Genomic DNA, 21,479 nt, shown 5'->3' on the forward strand with positions numbered 1-21,479 from the left:
TACCTTAAATGGCACATTGCAAAACACTGTCGACTTGAGGAGGCAGGTTGAATGTTTTTCGGTTAAACACTCAACCAATAGCCCATTCTTAATTTTCTTAACAGATTTTGGCTCACCAGCGAAGCCAACAATTGCCTTTTGAATGGCAAAAGGTGAAAGTCTATTCAAGGCTCTGTCATCAGTGGAACTGATGACTAGAAACCTTGGCCAATGTTGTGAAGAAATCACTTTGGATTTCTTCACATTTGTTTTAGATTTCATGGACTCCTCGTCCGAAGACATGAAGTCCGAAACTTCGGTGTGGACCCTTTTAAAGGTCCCATCTAAAGTTGATAAATTTGATTTACCCATATTAGGTTAAAAAAGGTTTATCAACCATGCCCCCCACTGAGTCCAACAAGGGGACATGGTGCTGCGGACATCCAGCAGACAGCCATGCCAGGGACACATGGTTGATATACTTGAGCAATAAAAATAACAAAACCACCCAACTGACCCTAGCCACCACCCCAAGAGCAACAAATTCATATGGTGTATAAAACTATGTTTGCTCTTGACTAATGTAAACAAAACAAAGATTGTTTGCTCTGGAGCTTGGCGTGACCAGCCGATTGATCAGGTCGGGCCTTCCTGACCGCCCATCTATTTGAACTCCGGGCCAAAGTGGTGAATTGTCAGAAGTCATACCCGCAGGTATGCCCCAACTCAACCACCAGGATCCCATCATCCATCTTCACGTGTCGCTAGTGCTGGGGTGTTGTTAAACATTCATTCACATCAAACTGGATATAAGTGTGCAAATAGTTTCTGTTTCGTTTTCATAAATCGTTCGTTCCACGGAGTCGTCGTTTGACGTCGTTTGACGAGAAATGTGTTTGATTCGTGATTCTACGAAGTTGTTCGATTGATACAACCGTCTGTGTGACGAAGCCGTTTCTTGATGGAGTGGATCGTTTGACGAGACCGTTTGGTTAACAGAACCATCAGCAATGAGTTCGCTCAGCGATATCGTGAGGTGATTTCGCTAGTGTGTTCTTCAACGAAGCCGTTCAATGGAGTCGTCAAATCTCATTCAGGTGAAGTCGTTTGTTTTCGTGAGACGGAGTCGGGGGAAATGATGCCGTTATGTGACCTGTCCGTTCATCTTCAAGAGATAAGATTTCCTTACAGCGAAATCGTCGGATTGGCGATACCGTTCTGCGAGCTGTCAACTCTAACAATAAACATAACTTGCCTTTGGAATAAACTGTGAACGTTGATATTTTCTTTCACGGATTAAATAAACAGCAAATTATAAACATTCTCGTCTGTTTGGTGATTGAACATTTCTTTTGGATTATCATTTGGTTTCTTCTTTCTACTTATAAATAAAAGATCTTATGCGTTCACATGACTTATTCTTTTATTTAGATTCAATATATTAGTCTTCACTGTTTTCCTGGTGGAATCTAAAGTTAACTTCATACCAGGTAAACAACGCCTTAGATTCGAAGTGTGTATCTATTGTGATGAGGCCAACTTTAATGAACACACGCTACTTGTATAATTCAGTGATAAGGGAAGGCCCGTTACAAAACTTTCAGTTTTATCGTAGTGATCTGTTGTCAGTATTGATAAATAAAGTTGTTGTCTGTGCACAAAAGCATGCTGTACACTGCAGTGCCATACGGTAACAGTCAAACTGCTTTCACTATCTACTAAGGGAATATTTCGTTTTGATGCTATGTAGTTTGATTGGAATATTGTGATGTACAAAACGTGAAAAACGAAGTTTGTAAAATAATTTTCTTTTGTTCAAATATTGTACATTATTATTTTCATGTGCTGAAAATAAGAAATACTTCACTATATATGTTGTTTTTCATGGGTCGACTTATAAACAGGTCAATAAAAAAAATATAGTTTTCAGGGCTTGAAATTAGGGACTCGACTTATAGTCGAGATCAACTTACAGGCGAAGATATACTGTACTTTTTTTTTTTTTTTTTTATTATTAGCACAATATATACATAGGTACATAAACAAATACAAATACATAAATCCATATAAATAATAAATGAATAAACAAATAAATAAGTAAATAAGTAAATAAATAAAGATGCATATATGCCAATAAAATATACAAGCTAATGGGGCGACTCGCACACACACACACATATACACATACATACATACATTACTTAGTGTAAAAATAAAATATATAGGATGTGTAAATGCTTTACACTCTGTGCAGCCTTGTGAGGCACAGTATTACCATGAGTTATAATATATAGACTCCTGGGGAAATATAGTATAATATCATAAGTAACTGATATATTATGCAATAATTGAAAACCATGAACTCATGTTAGGGTTTCAAAAAGGGTATAGCACATGGACCATTTGGTCAAAAAAATACCAATATTGTTTTTACTAAAATAGATATGTTTTTCTACAATGTGTCTATGCTTGATTTCGTGTTGGAAAAGAGTTATGTCTAGCGGTATCTTTTGAACTTTGCATTTATAAATAAAATATTTTGCTGTAAGCAATAAAAAGTCGAAAATAGTGTTTGTTGTGTTATTGTCAGTAGTTCCAAATATAATAAGTTCAAAGGAGAGTTTTAGAATATGTACATGTTGACATGATTCCATTAAAGGGACATTCCTGAGTTTGTTGCATTGTAAGATGTTTCTGACTAATAAAATATTTCTACGATTAAACTTACATATTAAATATATTTTCTTGTTTAGAATATCAGTGTCTGTATATTCAGTGTGTTTCTAGTCATCTTAATATTTGTAAGAAGACCAAACAGGATTCTGTCTTCAAATAATTTCCTACGTATGAAAAAATTATATTTTAGGAAATAAAATGCAATTTAACCTAGTAAAAATATTAGAACGATCAGAAACACGTTTAATATACAGCCACTAATATTTTATGCAGAAATATATATTTGATATGTAATTACAATCGTAAAAATGGCTCTGTTAGTCAATAACACCTTAAACGTTGTAGCAAACTCAGGAATGTCCCTTTATAACCAACTTAAAAATGCATTCCAAAATTGACAATTTCACATTCCCAAAAGAGATGTACAATAGATTCTTTATGTTTATGACAAAAAGTACACGCTTCACTATCAACAAGTTTTAATTTACAGATGAAAGAGTTTGTTGTTAATATTCTGTGTAAAATTCTATATTGAAACAATCTTAATTTTGTTTCCTGTGTAGCTATAAATGGTTTTAGATAGATACTAGGCCAATCAAGATCAGAGTGAAAATGATATTGCCACTTAGATACTGCGGTATTTTGAATATCAGAAAATGTCAATGTATAGTAATACAATTTCGAACCTTTCTTTATACAGCAAAGTATACGTTGAACAGGTGAATCATCTAACGGTACATTTGTTGTCATTCTTGTCATTGTTAATTGGGTAAAATATGAATTAAGAGAATTAATGACACCATAATATTCTAAAAAACACACATTTAATTGATATACAGTGTACCCTCGATTTAACGCCAATCTCGCATACCGCCAACTTTATTTAAAGTACCGTTTTCATTCATATTTATTTCCCTCGATATAACGCCACCCTCGGTATACGCCATCGGCCAACGACTTTGAACCGAACTCCATTTAGCCATTATAATTCCCTCGATTTTGCCGCCAATGGTCTGGTCACAAAGTTGATTATAGTGACATAATTACTAGCGATCTGTTGATTGGGGAAATCCTAACACCGTTGTACACTGGCAGTACACACTGAATCTGTTTTTGTTTATTGTGTAACAATTAACGGATGTAAATGCTAGAAATGTTTTGGCAACTGTGGAGTGTGTGTCCAAGCAACACTCGGTATAGAAAGAACAGCCACTATAGTGATCACGTGACAGAGGGGTGCATTATATTCATTATTTCAATCGCGGATTGTTACGTCGGGTCTTTGAAGTGCTGGCAGCAACGACTCAAGTTTAATTAATAAACAAACTTTAGGTAAGTTTTATTATGCTCAAGCATATTTCGACCATAGCCTCATGTTAAGTTGCTATTTAGCTTTGGCATAAATATGACGACACCGGTAACTCATTTTATTACAGTAGAATGGATTTAAAGCGAAAACGTATCGTATCAGACGTGGTTTAAAAAAGAGAAATTGTTCAGTACTCGAAGATAAATTCAACTAAAAGTCAACAAGATATAGCCAATCACTTTTCAGCGTTGTGGGCCTATCCTGTAAAACGAAGGACAGTTGGCGATATTCTACTTCAAAAGGAAAAGGGGGAAGATGAAAATGTCGAACCGGCCCGAAAAAACCTCAAATTGGCAAAACACACCGATTTTGAAGACGCATTATTCTTATGGATCAGCAATGCCCGTGCTTAAAATGTCTATTACAGATGAAATTCTGAAAGTTAAACATTTCCGACTTTGCGAATTCTAATGGGTGGCTGCAGAGGTTCAAGTCGAGACACAGCATCGTGCAGCATGTTATTTCAGGTGAAAGTGCCGGGGTTGACAAACAGCTGATTGCTAATGGGCGAACCAAGGCCAGTGACATTATCAAGAATTACTCCTTAAAAGATGTGTACAACACCGATGAAACGGGTCTGTTTTATCGCATGTTACCTGATCGATCCCTCTTATAGATGATCGATAACAAGGGGACCAAAAAATCCAAGGACAGGATAACGATTGTTTTATGTGCCAATGCCAACGGCTCTGATAAGCTAAAACAGCTAGTGATAGGAAAATCAGCAAAACCTGGTTATTGTTACTTTTGTTACTGTTATTTACAGTTAAAACTTATGTCATATTCTTGACATTCAGCAACTTAAAAAAAAAAATAAGTTTGGTAGTAAATCCACTATACCGCCAACTCGATATAACGCCAAAATTATTTTGGAATATTGGTTGGTGTTAAATCGAGGTTATACTGTAATTAATTAAATTATAAAATTCACCATTTTCTTTCACAAGATCGCAAATCTGTGAAATACCCTTTTCTAACCATTTCCTTTTAAAAAAACTTTTACTGTCTGTTTTTATATGCGAATTGTAAAAAATTGGTTCAGATAGTCTTCAAACGTTGTTACTTTTATGGCTACAGAAAAATCATAAAAGGCAATCTTTCCAAAATACATTATCTACATCTCTAACAAGATGTTTTGGAAAATAATTACCAAATGAAGCTAAGTAACGAAATTGAGGAAAACATGCAAATAAAATTGGTTTCCATTCTGTGTCTTTTGTCTCCAGTTTTCTTAACCATGTAATTTTAAGAGTTTTAATGTAATTAAATATGTCTACCACTCCAAGACCTCCGTCTTTAACAGGTTTACAAAGAGTTATTATTTTTATTTTATCCAGGGTTTTTTTCTCCAATAAAGTACTTTTAGGGACAAACCAAATGTATACATTTTCAGATAATACTTTGTTGGGTCATTAATTAGGTCCACCATCTGTAAATTAATACTAATAAAATAATTTTTATAAAAATTGCTAACCTAAAATGAAAATATTTGTGTGCATGTGTATGCCATTATAATATGACATCGAAGATGCAGGTTTATTTAAAGTGTAAATACATTTGTATTTTGTATTAATTAGTAAATAATGCTACAGTGTCGTAACTATATAGACACTGCAGTTTTACTATTCACCTGAAAGATCAAGATGAGTTAAAACTTACTTCCAGAACGACATAAAATTTCCGAGTCACCACTAGAGTTCTTAAAGATCCACCATTCTCCAGACATACGGCCAATGGAACCTGGATAACCGCGGGTTTCCTCAAATTTGTCAAATACGACGTCTGTCCCATCTATCCATCGACTGTAGCTTTGATCATAGTCCACATCCACAACACCTGTCACAGACAAATTAATTCATATATAATATATATATATATATATATATATATATATATATATATATATACAGGGCTTCTAGAATTTTTACTAAATCAGTTATTTTAAAAATGTACTAGCCATGAATAAAAATTAACTAGCCCTACTTTACTTAATACAATTTTACTAATAGTAATAATCGGATATGTTGCCTAAAGAGACTATTTCTGAAGATATAAACAGAATTTTAGTTCAGTAAACGGAAAACACATTTTATAAGCAGAATTGGCAATTTTCATAAGCGGAATTGTCAAATTTTGTAAGTGGAAGATCAACACCCCTACATATAGATGTTGCAGGGCTCACACTGGAAGAAATTTAGTTTTAGCCAATTTTCAGATATATATGTCAAGAGTTTGCCAAAGACTAAATGTTGTAGCTACTTTGCATGAAAATTAGCAGCTGGCTAATTTGGCAATGGACAGGGTGAGCCCTGGTGTTTGTTCCTTATAAAAGGCCAGATTCCTAAGAAGGGGGTCTAACGTTAGTCGATGCATCAAGTACAAAAGGCCAGATTCCTAAGAAGGGGGTCTAACGTTAGTCGATGCATCAAGTACAAAAGGCCAGATTCCTAAGAAGGGGGTCTAACGTTAGTCGATGCATCAAGTACAAAAGGCCAGATTCCTAAGAAGGGGGTCTAACGTTAGTCGATGCATCAAGTACAAAAGGCCAGATTCCTAAGAAGGGGGTCTAACGTTAGTCGATGCATCAAGTACAAAAGGCCAGATTCCTAAGAAGGGGGTCTAACGTTAGTCGATGCATCAAGTACAAAAGGCCAGATTCCTAAGAAGGGGGTCTAACGTTAGTCGATGCATCAAGTACAAAAGGCCAGATTCCTAAGAAGGGGGTCTAACGTTAGTCGATGCATCAAGTACAAAAGGCCAGATTCCTAAGAAGGGGGTCTAACGTTAGTCGATGCATCAAGTACAAAAGGCCAGATTCCTAAGAAGGGTGTCTAACGTTAGTCGATGCATCAAGTACAAAAGGCCAGATTCCTAAGAAGGGGGTCTAACGTTAGTCGATGCATCAAGTACAAAAGGGTAAATGGAAGTGGCCAGTACCAGTAGATACATGTATCATTAATTCCTGCCCAGGTATGCTCTTTGCAAAATTGAACCTCCAGTTCCTGCTGGCATGTTGGGAGCTAAGACAGGTCAAGATATTATGTTTAATTCCATAACTAAATTCCCAACTCTAAATATTCTAATGTTAAGTGTAAAACCAGTACATAAATATATAAATAAATACTTCAATACATGTATAGAGACAGTAGCAGAGTTCATATTGACTGTATTTAGATTATTTTGTACAATTTATTACTTAAAGACATGTTTGTTGGGTAAAACTACCCCATGTAACACACGTAACATTACGATAGTGTTACACTCAATAAAGGCTGCATTGTATAATAACTTGCAGTTTTTGCAAACCAAAAATGGTCAAATGTGTTTCATATTGGTATTCTAACTTTCAACCTGAAAACACATTTTAAATGATTCAATATTTTACTAGTTATGAAAAATTCTTGGTTGTTTGTGTTAGTGATACATGCAAAATAGTGTTACTTTTGTATTGTTTTTCAAATAAACCTGTTATATGAAGAGAAAAGAAAGAGGTGGTAAATCTTAAGACGCCTAGTTGTCTGTCAAATGACTATATACTGACTCATTTTTGTATTAACAAACAACATTTTAAGCAAAGAACAAACTTAACTATTTTTTGTGTCTTGTTTTGTTTGCAGGTGTTGTATTTTCAAACAGCAGCACACACACAATTATTTCACTGTTTATGATTGGTTTGTTATTTAACATTTAAATGAGGAGGAGTTTGTTAATGATTTACTAGATGCCCCATTTTATTCCCTAATGATCTATCACAATGAGCTGATATCATGTTCGAAGGACGGTGTCCTCGTACAAGGGAATATTTACCTAATGATCTATCACAATGAACTGATCATGTTGGAAGGACGGTGTCATCATACAAGGGAAGATTTGCCTAATGATCTACCACAATGAGCTGATATCATGTTGGAAGGACGGTGCCCTTGTACAAGGGAAGATTTAGCTAATGACTGGCTGCCGGGACGTTTTTATCAGATCTATGGATATGGAGGAATGTGCATGCAAATAAGATGACAAGAAATGAAAAATATTCTAAGTTTCTTAAATAGTTCTACAAAAATAAAAGAATGACCAAATACCTCATACTTACTGTAACAGAAATTAAAAGCGATTGGAACTTTGAACATTTATTTACTCTTACAAGGTGGGAGTGTCACACCTGTTCACTCCTTTTTATTATGAAACTTTCAACATTTTAGTCATTATAGAATGTTACATTTATTTCTCTTTGGTTTGTTGCAAATTTTCACTGTAGGTTTTGGACGGCAAATTTTATTTCAAAGCATGGGATTTGATGCTGTATAAGGGAATGAACTGATCATGTTGGAAGGACGGTGCCCTCGTACAAGGCAATGATTTAGCTAATGATCCATCACAATGAGCTGATATGTTGGAAGGACGGTGCCCTCGTACAAGGGAAGATTTAGCTAATGATCTATCACAATGAACTGATATGTTGGAAGGACGGTGCCCTCGTACAAGGGAAGATTTAGCTAATGATCTATAACAATGAGCTGATATCATGTTGGAAGGACGGTGCCCTCGTACAAGGGAAAATTTAGCTAATGACCTATCACAATGAGCTTATCATGTTGGAAGGACGGTGCCCTCGTACAAGGGAAGATTTAGCTAATGATCTATAACAATGAGCTGATATCATGTTGGAAGGACGGTGCCCTCGTACAAGGGAAGATTTAGCTAATGACCTATCACAATGAGCTGATCATGTTGGAAGGACGGTGCCCTCGTACAAGGGAAGATTTAGCTAATGATCTATCACAATGAGCTGATATCATGTTGGAAGGACAGTGCCATCGTACATGAGAAGATTTACCTAATGATCTATCACAATGAGCTGATATCATGTTGGAAGGACGGTGTCCTCATACAAGGGAAGATTTACCTAATGATCTATCACAATGAACTGATATCATGTTGGAAGGACGGTGCCCTCGTACAAGCTGATTTAGCTAATGATCTATCACAATGAGCTCATATGTTGGAAGGACGGTGCCCTCGTACAAGGGAAGATTTAGCTAATGATCTATCACAATGAGCTGACATGATGTTGGAAGGATGGTGCTCTCGTACAAGGGAAGATTTAGCTAATGATCTATCACAATGAGCTGACATGATGTTGGAAGGATGGTGCTCTCGTACAAGGGAAGATTTAGCTAATGATCTATCACAATGAACTGATATCATGTTGGAAGGACGGTGCCCTCGTACAAGGGAAGATTTAGCTAATGATCTATCACAATGAGCTGACATGATGTTGGAAGGATGGTGCTCTCGTACAAGGGAAGATTTAGCTAATGATCTATCACAATGAACTGATATCATGTTGGAAGGACGGTGCCCTCGTACAAGCTGATTTAGCTAATGATCTATCACAATGAGCTGATATGTTGGAAAAACGGTGCCCTCGTACAAGGGAAGATTTAGCTAAGGATCTATCACAATGAGCTGATATCTTGTTGGAAGGACAGTGCCCTCGTACATGAGAAGATTTACCTAATGATCTATCACAATGAGCTGATATCATGTTGGAAGGACGGTGTCCTCGTACAAGGGAAGATTTACCTAATGATCTATCACAATGAACTGATATCATGTTGGAAGGACGGTGCCCTCGTACAAGCTGATTTAGCTAATGATCTATCACAATGAGCTCATATGTTGGAAGGACGGTGCCCTCGTACAAGGGAAGATTTAGCTAAGGATCTATCACAATGAGCTGATATCATGTTGGAAGGACGGTGCCCTCGTACAAGGGATGATTTAGATAATGATCTATCACAATGAGCTGATCATGTTGGAAGGACAGTGCCCTCGTACAAGGGAAGATTTAGCTAATGACCTATCACAATGAGCTGATCATGTTGGAAGGACGGTGCCCTCGTACAAGGGAAGATTTAGCTAATGATCTATCACAATGAGCTGATATCATGTTGGAAGGACAGTGCCCTCGTACATGAGAAGATTTACCTAATGATCTATCACAATGAGCTGATATCATGTTGGAAGGACAGTGTCCTCGTACAAGGGAAGATTTACCTAATGATCTATCACAATGAACTGATATCATGTTGGAAGGACGGTGCCCTCGTACAAGCTGATTTAGCTAATGATCTATCACAATGAGCTCATATGTTGGAAGGACGGTGCCCTCGTACAAGGGAAGATTTAGCTAATGATCTATCACAATGAGCTGATCATGTTGGAAGGACGGTGCCCTCGTACAAGAGAAGATTTAGCTAAGGATCTATCACAACGAGCTGATATCATGTTGGAAGGACGGTGCCCTCGTACAAGGGATGATTTAGATAATGATCTATAACAATGAGCTGATATCATGTTGGAAGGACGGTGCCCTCGTACAAGGGAAAATTTAGCTAATGACCTATCACAATGAGCTTATCATGTTGGAAGGACGGTGCCCTCGTACAAGGGAAGATTTAGCTAATGATCTATAACAATGAGCTGATATCATGTTGGAAGGACGGTGCCCTCGTACAAGGGAAGATTTAGCTAATGACCTATCACAATGAGCTGATCATGTTGGAAGGACGGTGCCCTCGTACAAGGGAAGATTTAGCTAATGATCTATCACAATGAGCTGATATCATGTTGGAAGGACAGTGCCATCGTACATGAGAAGATTTACCTAATGATCTATCACAATGAGCTGATATCATGTTGGAAGGACGGTGTCCTCGTACAAGGGAAGATTTACCTAATGATCTATCACAATGAACTGATATCATGTTGGAAGGACGGTGCCCTCGTACAAGCTGATTTAGCTAATGATCTATCACAATGAGCTCATATGTTGGAAGGACGGTGCCCTCGTACAAGGGAAGATTTAGCTAATGATCTATCACAATGAGCTGACATGATGTTGGAAGGATGGTGCTCTCGTACAAGGGAAGATTTAGCTAATGATCTATCACAATGAGCTGACATGATGTTGGAAGGATGGTGCTCTCGTACAAGGGAAGATTTAGCTAATGATCTATCACAATGAACTGATATCATGTTGGAAGGACGGTGCCCTCGTACAAGGGAAGATTTAGCTAATGATCTATCACAATGAGCTGACATGATGTTGGAAGGATGGTGCTCTCGTACAAGGGAAGATTTAGCTAATGATCTATCACAATGAACTGATATCATGTTGGAAGGACGGTGCCCTCGTACAAGCTGATTTAGCTAATGATCTATCACAATGAGCTGATATGTTGGAAAAATGGTGCCCTCGTACAAGGGAAGATTTAGCTAAGGATCTATCACAATGAGCTGATATCTTGTTGGAAGGACAGTGCCCTCGTACATGAGAAGATTTACCTAATGATCTATCACAATGAGCTGATATCATGTTGGAAGGACGGTGTCCTCGTACAAGGGAAGATTTACCTAATGATCTATCACAATGAACTGATATCATGTTGGAAGGACGGTGCCCTCGTACAAGCTGATTTAGCTAATGATCTATCACAATGAGCTCATATGTTGGAAGGACGGTGCCCTCGTACAAGGGAAGATTTAGCTAAGGATCTATCACAATGAGCTGATATCATGTTGGAAGGACGGTGCCCTCGTACAAGGGATGATTTAGATAATGATCTATCACAATGAGCTGATCATGTTGGAAGGACAGTGCCCTCGTACAAGGGAAGATTTAGCTAATGACCTATCACAATGAGCTGATCATGTTGGAAGGACGGTGCCCTCGTACAAGGGAAGATTTAGCTAATGATCTATCACAATGAGCTGATATCATGTTGGAAGGACAGTGCCCTCGTACATGAGAAGATTTACCTAATGATCTATCACAATGAGCTGATATCATGTTGGAAGGACAGTGTCCTCGTACAAGGGAAGATTTACCTAATGATCTATCACAATGAACTGATATCATGTTGGAAGGACGGTGCCCTCGTACAAGCTGATTTAGCTAATGATCTATCACAATGAGCTCATATGTTGGAAGGACGGTGCCCTCGTACAAGGGAAGATTTAGCTAATGATCTATCACAATGAGCTGATCATGTTGGAAGGACGGTGCCCTCGTACAAGAGAAGATTTAGCTAAGGATCTATCACAATGAGCTGATATCATGTTGGAAGGACGGTGCCCTCGTACAAGGGATGATTTAGATAATGATCTATCACAATGAGCTGATCATGTTGGAAGGACAGTGCCCTCGTACAAGGGAAGATTTACCTAATGATCTATAACAATGAGCTGATATCATGTTGGAAGGACGGTGTCCTCGTACAAGGGAAGATTTACCTAATGATCTATCACAATGAACTGACATCATGTTGGAAGGATGGTGCTCTCGTACAAGGGAAGATTTAGCTAATGATCTATCACAATCAGCTGATATGTTGGAAGGACAATGCCCTCGTACAAGGGAAGATTTACCTAATGATCTATCACAATGAGCTGATATCATGTTCGAAGGACGGTGTCCTCGTACAAGGGAATATTTATCTAATGATCTATCACAATGAACTCATCATGTTGGAAGGACGGTGTCGTCATACAAGGGAAGATTTGCCTAATGATCTACCACAATGAGCTGATATCATGTTGGAAGGACGGTGCCCTTGTACAAGGGAAGATTTAGCTAATGACTGGTTGCTGGGACGTTTTTATCAGATCTATGGATATGGAGGAATGTACATGCCCTCGTACATTTTATTTCAAAGCATGGGATTTTATGCTGTATTAATTGTTTGCACATCAGATGGTGTAAATGTCATTGCAATGACAGTCGTTGTAAAGAGGTCTGATTCTAATGTGAAAATAGATTCATGACAGAAAGAGATGATTTTTAGAGTGACTTTTGAAACTTACCTATAAAATGATCTTCACCATTCTTCTCCGTCTCAATCTTCATTTCAGTATATTCCTTTAGATTAAAAATAGTAGCTAACTTTGAATCAACACTTGTACAAATCTCATGTGCTTTATATGGTATATTTCTTGGCTTCGAAGTGATCTTCACTTCAGAACCTGAAAGAAAGGCCAAGAAATAAACCTTAAAACAGATGTATGGTGATGTTATAAATGAATAAGAATTCCATGCAATTAAATGTCTTCCCTACCATAAACTTATTCAACATCTCAATACATGTCTAAAGAAAAAAGAATCAATACAATTTTAAAATACAGTTCATTAAACAAAATGCAATCAAAATTTTAATTTAATTACTTTTTCATTTCTTTCACATGCAATGTGATGAAGATCCATAGGTGCAATTATAAACCAACATGTAGGACTTGCAGTTTGTGAGACATGAAACTAAACACATTTAACGTTCAGCTAAACAAAAGTATTTTATTTTAAAATGTGAAATGTTTTTTTTATACATGAACTGTGATAAACATCTATACATGTAGTTGCACCTATAAACCATTTCCCACTGATCTAGGACTTGTAGGTTGTGACAAATTGAGCAACATTTGGATAAATGCAAATATTTACACTGCTGTCATAAAAGTAATACAGTACCTACATGTATAAAAACACTAAAGGGCAATTTAAAATACATGTACACCAAAATAGCAGAATGTTCCATCAGTGTACCATCCCACAGACAGGATAGCACATACCTTGGTCTTTAATATACCAATTATGGTGTACTGGCTGGAACGAGAAATAGCCCATGGACCCACTTGACAAGGATCGAGCCTAGAGCGACCACGCATCAGGCCAGTGCTTTACCTCTGGGCTACGTCCCACTCACAGAACAATAGGAAACTATTAAAAAGGTCTTGTCGATTATATTATAGATTCAGCATTTCTACAGAAAACATTTAGTGAATACTCATTGTGATATGTATGCCTCTCAGTTCATGATTATATCTACATTATGTACATGTAAATAAACAAATAAGGTTTTCTTTTTGTTCATACTAAATATTCGAGAAGCCAGCAATTTTGTGTGGACTGACTTTCAAACAAGCCCACCTGCACTTTAATATACATCAGGGCTAAAAATTAGTCAGTTTTCACAAGAATCCATGTGGATTTTCATGAAAGCAATCTGCAAGAATCCACTTAATCTAGACTTATTTTTAAACAAGAACTTTATCAAAAGTGTTTATGTTTTTATCAAAAGTGTTTATTTATAAACGTTTGTGGTATATATGTATTATTATCCTGTTCAATTATTTAGACCCAAAGTTTTTTGCAAATGTTACGTTTATTTCCTATTCGATATTTGTTTTCTTTGCATTTACATGAAAACAAACCCAAACCCCCGACAGGTTTTATATACAAATCATCATATAAAATGCACGGTTGACTTAATTCCACTTTTTAAAAATCTCTGTGTGTTCGGAATGCACGTTATTTCTCCTATAAATAACTAAGGTCATTTGCATATCAAAAGATTGGGATCTGAGGCTACGTGAAGGCCATTATAGCTTGTTTCACTAAATCAAGGTCATTATTGTTTTGCAGTGTGTAACAGCATTGTCTAATCTTTCCGTTAAACATAGATGTAAACAAACAGAACATGTAACCCTTTCTTGTAGGTGCATTATATTTAATCAATTTAGCTAATGTATTAAGTATTTTTATTTTATTATATCAATTATATATTAGCATACCATACCTAACCTAACACAACTGAGGTGTAGCATGCACAGTAATAAACACAAATCACCTCACACACCGCAGGAATGTGCTTTCCAAATTTAAAAATAAATTTAATGCAGGGCCGGACCCAGAAGACCGGGGGGGGGGATAAAATGTCAAAGGCCACCAACATCAAATAATAATAAGAATGTTATTTAATTTGCCTCTAAATTGGGAACTTATACGTATATATATATATATATATATATATATATATATAGTATTTATGGTGGTGCTAGGGGCTGGGGTTTGGGGGTGGGGTGTTACATTTGTAATGCGAAAAACCAAAGGGCTATTGTTCGGACTCATATGGGTTCAACCACTTTTTCATCCCGCAGACACAGCCCTGAATGTCCAAAATACGATAGCATTGCTTGGTCAATAACATCATTATTTCGATCTATGACTGCACGTGCTATTGTAGCAATGTGTAAACCACGTAAAATACAAGTTAGGTAGGGTATATAAATTCATTGAAAATGTATTAGTCGACATTGTTGTTATTGTTATTTGAGGAAAAATATGGGTAAATCGAAAAACACTTCAGTTGATGTAAAATCGTGTATTAAGAACGTTTTCGATTATTTTGAAGATGAATATCAGCGCGGTAGACCTAGGTATGCTTCTTATCGAATTGTCGATCGAGTTGCCACTGCACTTAAAGTTTCGGTTTCAACAGTAAAAAGAACTGTGAAAAATCTAAGCTCTACGAATCCGAGCACAGAAATCACTGTTAAAAAACGCGACCGAAAACTCATCGATTTATTTGATAAAGATGTTATTAGACGACGAGTATACAGATTTTATAGAGAGGGCGAATTACCTACATTACATAAGATTAACGTGGCTTCAAGGGAGGAATGTGGAATCAACATATCCATATCAACTTAACGAAGAACACTCCATGACCTCGATTTTAAATACCAACATATGTCTACAACCGGAAAAGTGATTTTTGAGGACGCCAATATATCAGACAGGAGACTGTCCTATCTCCATGAAATATCCAGTTTACGAGAACAGGGGTATTTAATAGTGTATCAAGATGAGACCTGGGTGAATGTCAACCACACAACATCCCACCACTGGACAGATATCCACCCGGGCACAAGTACCGCCAATCACCTGCCGAAATCAGACGCTGCTGATCGAGTTCCTAAACTCTGTTCGGTGACTGGGAAGGGAAAAAGACTTATTATTTGTCATGCTGGCTGTGATAAATATGGATTGATAGATGGCTGTGAATTGATCTTTGAGGCTAAAAAACCCAGACGGAGACTATCATGGTGAGATGAATCATGACAATTTCATCAAATGGTTTGAAGAACAACTTATGCCTTCTCTACCAGAACCTTCTGTTATCGTCATGGATAACGCAAGCTACCACAACAAATTAACTGAGATTACACGATGTCCTGCACTAAACGCTAAAAAGGAAGAAATTCAGTCGTGGCTACGAAACAAAAATATACCTTTTGAGAGTAACATGACAAAGCCAGTTCTTTATGAACTTGTGAAAAGTAACAAATGTGCACAGCAATTTGTTACTGATGATATTGCTGAACGCCATGGGCACTTGTGTCTATAAGACTGCCGCCAAGACATTCTGAACTCAATCCGATAGAACTGATCTGGAGTCAATTAAGTCAAAGGGCACATAGCTCGTCATAATGATGGTAAAATGACCACGGTGCGGACAGAACTTGCACATGCATTGAACTCTGTCACACCTACACACTTCTCTGACGCAGTTAAACATGTAATAAAGATCGAAGAAGATTTTGGAAAACAAAATAGTTTTATAAGAAATAAAATACCCCCTGTGATAGTCCCCCTTAACGAAGATAGTGATGAAGAAATGAGTTCGTCGACTGATTAAGTTATTTCTCCATACCCATCAGGAGTATTACTTTAATGTATGCATGAACTCTTTAACACCAAAAACTATTTATTTCCATATCATTCACTATCAAACAACCTAACAACCTATAAATTAATCGACTAGAAATGCATATAGACTACACATACATACGAGAGAAATGTTTATTTAACGACACACTCAACGCATTTGATATACGTTTATGTGGCATCAGACAAAACGGTTAAGGACCATTATGACAGTGAGAAAGAAACTCGCTACCGCCACATGGGCCACTGTTTCCGATAAGCAATTTTGATAAGCAATAAGGGACATTTTATATGCACCATCCCATAGACAGGATAGCACATACCACAGCCTTTATACATCATTGTGGTGTACAGGCTGGAACTAGACACAACCCAATGGGTCCACCATGTGGGATAGATCAGTCAACCTACCATGAGCGAACGCTTTACCTCTGAGCTACGTCCTGCTCCATATACAAAAGAAGCCTTAAGTGGGGTTGGGGTTGTGCAGAGGGTCACACCTCCACCAATCGCATGCATACCAATTTCTTCTCTCTCTCTCTCCCTATAACCATATAACCATAGATTAAAATGTGTTGAGTGTGTCATTATATAAATCACGTCTCTCTCTCTCTCTCTCTCTCTCTCTCTCTCTCTCTCTCTCTCTCTCTATCTGTCTCTCCCTTCAGCGCGCGTGCTTGTGTATTCCACAATATAATTATAATATTTGATACATATTTTTTTTTCAAACTGAGGTTTTGTCACTTGAACTCCCCACCTGAATCCGCGCCCGCTTCATGTTTACAGATATTTTCTTAAATATAGGTCATACTACGATTTGTGCGGATAGGACGATAGAACCGAACATTAGTTTGAAACGCACTATAGAATGATGCTTTTGATATGCAAATGACCTTAGTTATTTATAAGAGAAATAACGTGCATTCCGAACACACAGAGATTTTTAAAAAGTGGAATAAAGTCAACTTCGTGCATTTTATATGATGATTTGTATATAAAACCTGTTGGGGTTTGGGTTTGTTTTCATGTAAATGCAAAGAAAACAAATATTGAATAGGAAATAAACGTAACATTTGCAAAAAACTTTGGGTCTAAGTAATTGAACAGGATAATAGTTCATATAAATTATCTTTGCTTTTTATTGGAATTAATAACCAATGATTATAGAATGATGTCCAGTTCCACATAATTATTTTACTATAAAAAAAAAAGGGGGTAGGGTGGTTCATGATCTTATATAATTGAACTTAGTTTTCAAGCATGTAGCCTATTCAATTGAGGTAATGGTAAACTGTTCTCAGCACACATTTCAACTACATATATCTGTCCAGAACAGCGGTTTAATGGCTATATATATATTTGTTAGTGAGAGAGGTCACTGTAAAACTTCCCACCGAGCCACTGAAACTCACTTAGAGTGGGAGCTGGTACATTGATACAAACCCAGTACATGCCAGTTTACGTCTGATGATCAGATAGATATTCTTTCCTTCTTTATTATTGTTGAATGAAGATATTGTGAAATACGTTACAGTAATATAATGTTCAAAATAAGTAGTGAATATTCAAATATAACACAATGTAACAGAGATGTATTAATATTTATTGTAATAATAATTAATGGTAAAACACAAGCACTCGTATGACAAGGGATTGGCATTAAAGATTCTAGCCAGGATAGTGAGGTAGGTTCGGAGGAGACACAGGGGTGATGCTTGTCAATTTCATGTGGTCAATAATTGCATTAGTAATGGGCAAAACCCCTGCAGTTCGTTCAAGCATGCACGAATCTGGCATGGCATGCTCCTGATTAAAAGTTCAATAACATTTTGGGGGATCCTGTCCCATTCCTCTTGGAGAGCAGTGCCTAATTCAACCAAGTTGGTTGGAAAACGCCGACATTCTCGGAGATGTTGTCTGATGATGTCCCACATGTGCTCACTGGAAGTGTGGTGATATTCTGTTGCTGCATGTATGAAGTGACCAGTAGATTCCGTGAGCACGACATTGTCGTCTTGAAAGACAAAATCACACCCAGCCCGACGTGCGAAGGGCACAACCCAAACAAAAATGCATCCTTACAGCTAGGTTGTTGCAAGGTATGGTTGTTACAAGATAGTACAAGCAATGAAAGATATTTGCAAGCTAAAATTTAGCTTGCGTAAGGTAATCAGTAATTCTGCAAGCTTGTCACATGTTTTCATTTCTGTAAGCATGCGCAAGCTTGCTGCATGCATATCTTCAAATGTGGAAGCTTCCCGCAAGCATGTTTTCATTTCTGCAAGCTTGCTGCATGCATATCTTCAACTGTGCAAGCTTCTCACAATAATGTTTTCATTTCTGCAAGCTATGTGCATGCATGTCTTCAATTGTGCAAGATTCTCACAAGCATGTTTTCATTTCTGCAAGTTTGCTGCATGGAAGCATGTCTACACTTCTGACATGTTGCGCAAGGCTCCACACAAAAAGGCTTAGTTTGTATAGTTGAAATTGAACAGAAAAAAACCTAAGTCCAAATCATTTTCATGGTTATTTTTTTTAATTCATAACTTCTCATATAATTTATAAAATTCAATGGGAACAGTGGCTAAACAACCAATACATGTAACAGATTTAGATGGTATTTACAATAATAATTAAAACAAAATTAATATTAATACATATGCATGATGACGTAATCTGGTAAAAACTGGATCATCTTGTAATTATTGGATTTTCAATTGGCCCCACAAATTACAATATATGCATGGCTATGAGAGGATGACTTGGGCAATGTTTAGTTGAAATTTGCCTGGTGGAATCTGAGATGTTGAAAATGTCTGAGCAAGGGTGGCCATCTTGGATTTTAAATCAGACCAAAAAATAGCAATACTTAGCAAGTGCCATGAGAGGATCATTTGGACTGAGTTATATTGAAACCTGCCTGGTGGACCTTGAGAAGAAGTAAAGAATGTCTCAGTCAATCAGAGGCCAGGGAGGCAATCTTGGGTTTTGAATTGGCCTGAAAAAAACTAAATTTTGTGAAGGCCATGCGAGCATTGTTTGAACCAAGTTTCGTTGAAACCTGGCTAGTAGAACTTAAGAAGTATAAAAGATCTCTGTCAATCTGAGGCCAGTTGAATCCTACTTGGTGGAACAGGAGAAAACAAAAAACAAGAAGAAACAAACAAATGACTGTACATGCACCACTGTGTGGATCTCCAGACAGTAGAGGAATATAACCTAAAAGAAGAAGAATATAGGATCAGCAGTTTTCTTAGGATATTAGTTCAGTCAAGATTACCCCACATACACGGAAAATGTCTATCATACAAGAAAACTAACTTTGTATGTATCTGACTACATGTAGCATCTACTTTTTGTTTTAACAGTTCTTGTTTTTCACTTTTAATACTGATCATTGTTGGTTTTTTGTAGAATTAGAAATGATACAAGATGGCCGCTGCTGATGATGGCACAAGCTTGCAGGTAGCTAGTCACAAGCATGCGGGAAGCTCATCGCACGTTTGCAGGTACCTCGTCGCAAGCATGTGGGAAGCTCATTGCAAGCTTGCAAGTAGCTCATCGTAAGCATGTTGGAAGCTCGTCACAAGCTTCCGGAAAGCTCATCGCAAGCTTGCAAGTAGCTCATCGTAAGCGTGCGGGTAGCTCGTCGCAAGCATGCAACAAGCTAGTTGCATGGTTGTAAAAGGTTCCAAATACTAGCTCGAAACGCGGTAGTTACTACCTTGTAAGATATGCTTGTACAACCGTGTCGCAATATAGTTACCAGCTATTTAAAAAGCTTGTAATTTTTGTTTAGGAACGATCAGTGCAAGGATGTTATCACGGTAGTACTGCCCAGTGTCCCTCCCATGAACAATATGCAGCTGGGTTCTGGCAGTCATGGTGACACCATAACAGACCCTCCTCCAAATCGGTCATGAGGATGAACATTGGCGTTAATCATAGAAGTCTTCTAGTGTGAATCTGGACTGGTCTGAAAACATTATCCAAGCCCAATGCCTGTAAGCCCAATGTCTACAATGTGTATACCATTGACACCTGGCAACAATGAGCCTCGCAGTCAAATGTTGGGTAACGTAGGGTCGACATGTGTGGATGTTACTTCTATGCAGTCTGTAACAGTTCTCTTGCAATCTGATCGGCTGATTGACCTCGATGCCTTGGCCATCCTGATCAGCCACATTTCTCGTTTCTCAATATCAGGCCCACATTGGACTAATGACTGATTGAGACACATTAAATTTATGGGCCACAATTCCCTAAGACATTCCTGATGTTGGAGACATCGCATTGTTGAAAAGTTCAGATTTAGTGTTCCAGTAACAAACAACGTACGCACAAACTAAGTATTCAATTTTAAATCACACCCTTCGCACGTGCAACATCAAGTCTGGTGCTTTGCGATTGGTGCGTTTTTTCACGCTCTTTAAGTGGGAACATTAACACACATTGTGCACTTATTTTGAATTTTATACTGTTTATTGACTTCTGTATGGATGTTACTGCAGAAGTTACACTGACAAAGAGCAGATCATTTTATTAAAATCAAGTTTTTCAGCAAACCAACGTAAGAAAACAACATACTACGAATTTTGGCAAAGTAATATTGACCTTTCACTTTACTTTCTGTTCTCTTTTGGGGCTTCTTTGGTTCACAGAAACTGGTTAATAAATGACTGACTTGAGGCCAGACCAGTCTTAATAACCCACTACATAATCCACTACATAACCCACATCATAACCCACTACATGCTACACTTTAGAAGCTTGAGGCTAGACCGGTCTTGATAACCCACATCATAACCCACTACATGCTACACTTTAGAAGCTTGAGGCCAGAACTGTCTTGATGACCCACAACATGCTACACTTTAGAAGCTCGAGGCC

General features: G+C 37.4%; 1 protein-coding gene across 1 annotated transcript in view; it reads right to left on the reverse strand.

Annotated features, from left to right (window-relative positions):
* The window catches only part of LOC121378064, a 293,865-nt gene that overhangs the window by 236,482 nt on the left and 35,904 nt on the right, over positions 1 to 21,479 (reverse strand). Inside the window, exons 6-7 of the mRNA XM_041506164.1 lie at positions 12,890 to 13,048; positions 5,684 to 5,860 (exon numbers count right to left, since the gene is read on the reverse strand). Of these exons, the coding sequence (XP_041362098.1) occupies positions 5,684 to 5,860; positions 12,890 to 13,048 (336 nt within the window). The remainder of the gene's footprint in view (positions 1 to 5,683; positions 5,861 to 12,889; positions 13,049 to 21,479) is intronic.

Source organism: Gigantopelta aegis, chromosome 7 (assembly GCF_016097555.1).
Source record: "Gigantopelta aegis isolate Gae_Host chromosome 7, Gae_host_genome, whole genome shotgun sequence".
Taxonomy (NCBI): Eukaryota; Metazoa; Mollusca; class Gastropoda; order Neomphalida; family Peltospiridae; genus Gigantopelta; species Gigantopelta aegis.